The sequence below is a fragment of the Cystoisospora suis genome (assembly GCF_002600585.1).
Source record: "Cystoisospora suis strain Wien I chromosome Unknown contig_8753, whole genome shotgun sequence".
Taxonomy (NCBI): domain Eukaryota; phylum Apicomplexa; class Conoidasida; order Eucoccidiorida; family Sarcocystidae; genus Cystoisospora; species Cystoisospora suis.
This window is the reverse complement of record NW_027161531.1, coordinates 4,073-6,340: the sequence shown is the minus strand read 5'-3', so window position 1 is coordinate 6,340 and position 2,268 is coordinate 4,073. Positions and strand designations below refer to the sequence as shown.

Here is a 2,268-nt window from a genome sequence, read left to right as displayed (position 1 = left end):
TAATCTATCTATCTTTAATCTATCTATCTATCTATCTTTAATCTATCTATCTATCTTTGATCTATCTATCTATCTTTAATCTATCTTTAATCTATCTATTTGTCTGTCTTCAATCTATCTTTCCTCTCTCTACTTGTGTATTTTCTATCTCTTTCGTCTCTGTCAGATCAAGCCTGTCACCGTTGAATCTCCTCAAGAAAGCGAAGAATGCCATGACGTCCTTCCCTGAGTTTCGAATTCGCGTAACGGCTGTGCATTTGGATCTCTTTCATGACGACTGGTATGGTCATCCGCTCCCTTGGATGACTGCCACATTTGCCTATCTTCCTCCTGAGGAAGGCTACAGTCTCTTCTCGCATCTTATCGGATCTGTCTTTTCCATCGCAGATGACCCGCGTCCTTCTTCACACGCAATCTACCCCGTGAGGAAATCCCGCAAGCATGTCTATATTCTCTTAGCTCCCCCTCCCACCTTCAATCAGCCAGTGGTCTTAGCAAAGGCAGGGAAAGGATCTCTCGTCTCCGGGCTCGTTGCTGGAATGGGAATAGGAGCCTCCCTTGCTAAAACGAACGACCGAAGTACTCTGGGGAAGATCGTTGATCTAGGCCAGCTTGTCTATGCGGCCTTCAAGCAGGTTCTTGTCCTGCGCTTTTCTCTTAAAGACTTCTGGCTGGATGGAACCACCTGTCGACTTCTCACGTGAGCCCAGCACATATCCTGTCTCTCTCTCTCGATAAGTGGGAAGCTATATGTAGAGATCGAGAGATAGATAGATAGATAGATTAAAGATAGATAGATAGATAGCAGGTTTAAAGAGTTCTTGTTTCTCCATATACATATCAATCTCTCTATATGGTTATATCCATGCGTGTGTATGTATCTTTCTCGCTCTCCTTTTTCTATGTGGATGAAAGTGATATAGTCCCAATGCGTCTTTGTACGTGCTAAGGCCTGCCTCGACTTTGCATTCATGAAGACAGTCGTCACCTCTATTTTCGCCACGATCTATTTTCGTACTACTTGGTCTAAATCCCCACATCTATCTACGCGTGCATGGCCTAGATGTTTCTATGACGTCATATATATGTAGAGAAATAGATACATATGTGCATGCATACATGTGTAGAATTAAGCCTACTCTTTCCTTGATGCAAAGACTCGCCTTCTTTCCTGCCTTCATCGACTTGAATCAAATCGCCAAGCTATCTCTAGCGTCATACACCTATACTGCTAGTGTGTGTACGTATGTAGAAAAGAAGATTGTCTTCGCATATACATATATATATGTATAGATGCGGATACATACCATGTATGACCAGGTGTCTATACACCGGAATGGTGCGACGCGCATGCATGATGTCTAGATGTCAATGGGAGGAGCCTTGAGGATACAGATAGAATGAAGATAGATAAGTATCTCCATAGATAGTGTGCGAGTCTTGTATATCTAGATATGATCCCTATAAATCATAAGGAAATCTTGTCTGTGTATAGGCTGTCTTTTTAGAAGAAGAAATTAGGAGGTGAATGAACTTGCCTCTCTCTCTTATATCATCTTCTTGCTTCTCTCTCATTCCATAACTAGATGATAAGATCTACAGAGAAATTCATCTCTCCGCAGTGTATTTTTGCACCCTGTGTGACATTTCAGTGCCTACATGGGAGCATCCTTTCCTTTGAAACTCTCTTTCCTTCCTATCTCTTCCTCCTTTTTTCTTTCTTTCTCTCCTCTCTCTATCTCTTTCTTAGGCGTTTCCAAGTGAAGGCGACCTTCGAGGGTTTGTGCTTATGTCAATTCTTGGCTGGAGCGGCGAGCAAGAATCTCTGGGCATTGTACAAACCCGAGAAGATGAAGACGGTGGAAGTGCAGGTCACTGGCGTGAACTTCTTTAACGGGAGATATCCTGTTTTGAAAGGAATTGTCACGGAAGGCGTATTCTCAACCGAGGTTAATGATGTGCCTGTCACCCTTGAATTAGTTCCTGATCCTTTCCTCATTCCGTCTTATATTCGGACAGTCCGCGCCGCCCGCAAAGTCCGCTGGGTCAAGACGCTTGGAAAGTTCCTTCTTCAAGCTATCCAAGTCGGCCTAGAGATTTACGATATCAAGAATAAACAAAATAAAGCAACAGGAGGAGGAGGAGCAGGAGATGAGCTCTTCGGAAATCTCTAAGATGGATGGATGGAGTGTTAAGATACATGGAAAGATTCAAGAGATCCAGAACACAGATGGAGATAGATAGATTAAAGATAGATCAAAGAGAGAT

General features: G+C 42.9%; 1 protein-coding gene across 1 annotated transcript; it reads left to right on the top strand.

The window, feature by feature from the left end:
• The first annotated feature begins 166 nt into the window (after nucleotides 1-166).
• On the top strand, nucleotides 167-2,268 carry CSUI_010884 (dense granule protein gra12). The gene is made up of 2 exons (XM_068070985.1): nucleotides 167-700; nucleotides 1,751-2,268. The coding sequence occupies exons 1-2, from the start codon at nucleotides 213-215 to the stop codon at nucleotides 2,172-2,174; spliced, it is 912 nt and encodes a 303-aa protein (XP_067917040.1). The 5' UTR covers nucleotides 167-212; the 3' UTR covers nucleotides 2,175-2,268.

Coding starts and splice junctions, on each gene's coding strand:
- CSUI_010884 (XM_068070985.1), top strand. CDS start 213: ATGACGTCCTTCCCTGAGTTTCGAATTCGCGTAACGGCTGTGCATTTG. Junction 701..1,750: donor ACCACCTGTCGACTTCTCAC/GTGAGCCCAGCA, acceptor TCTCTTTCTTAG/GCGTTTCCAAGTGAAGGCGA.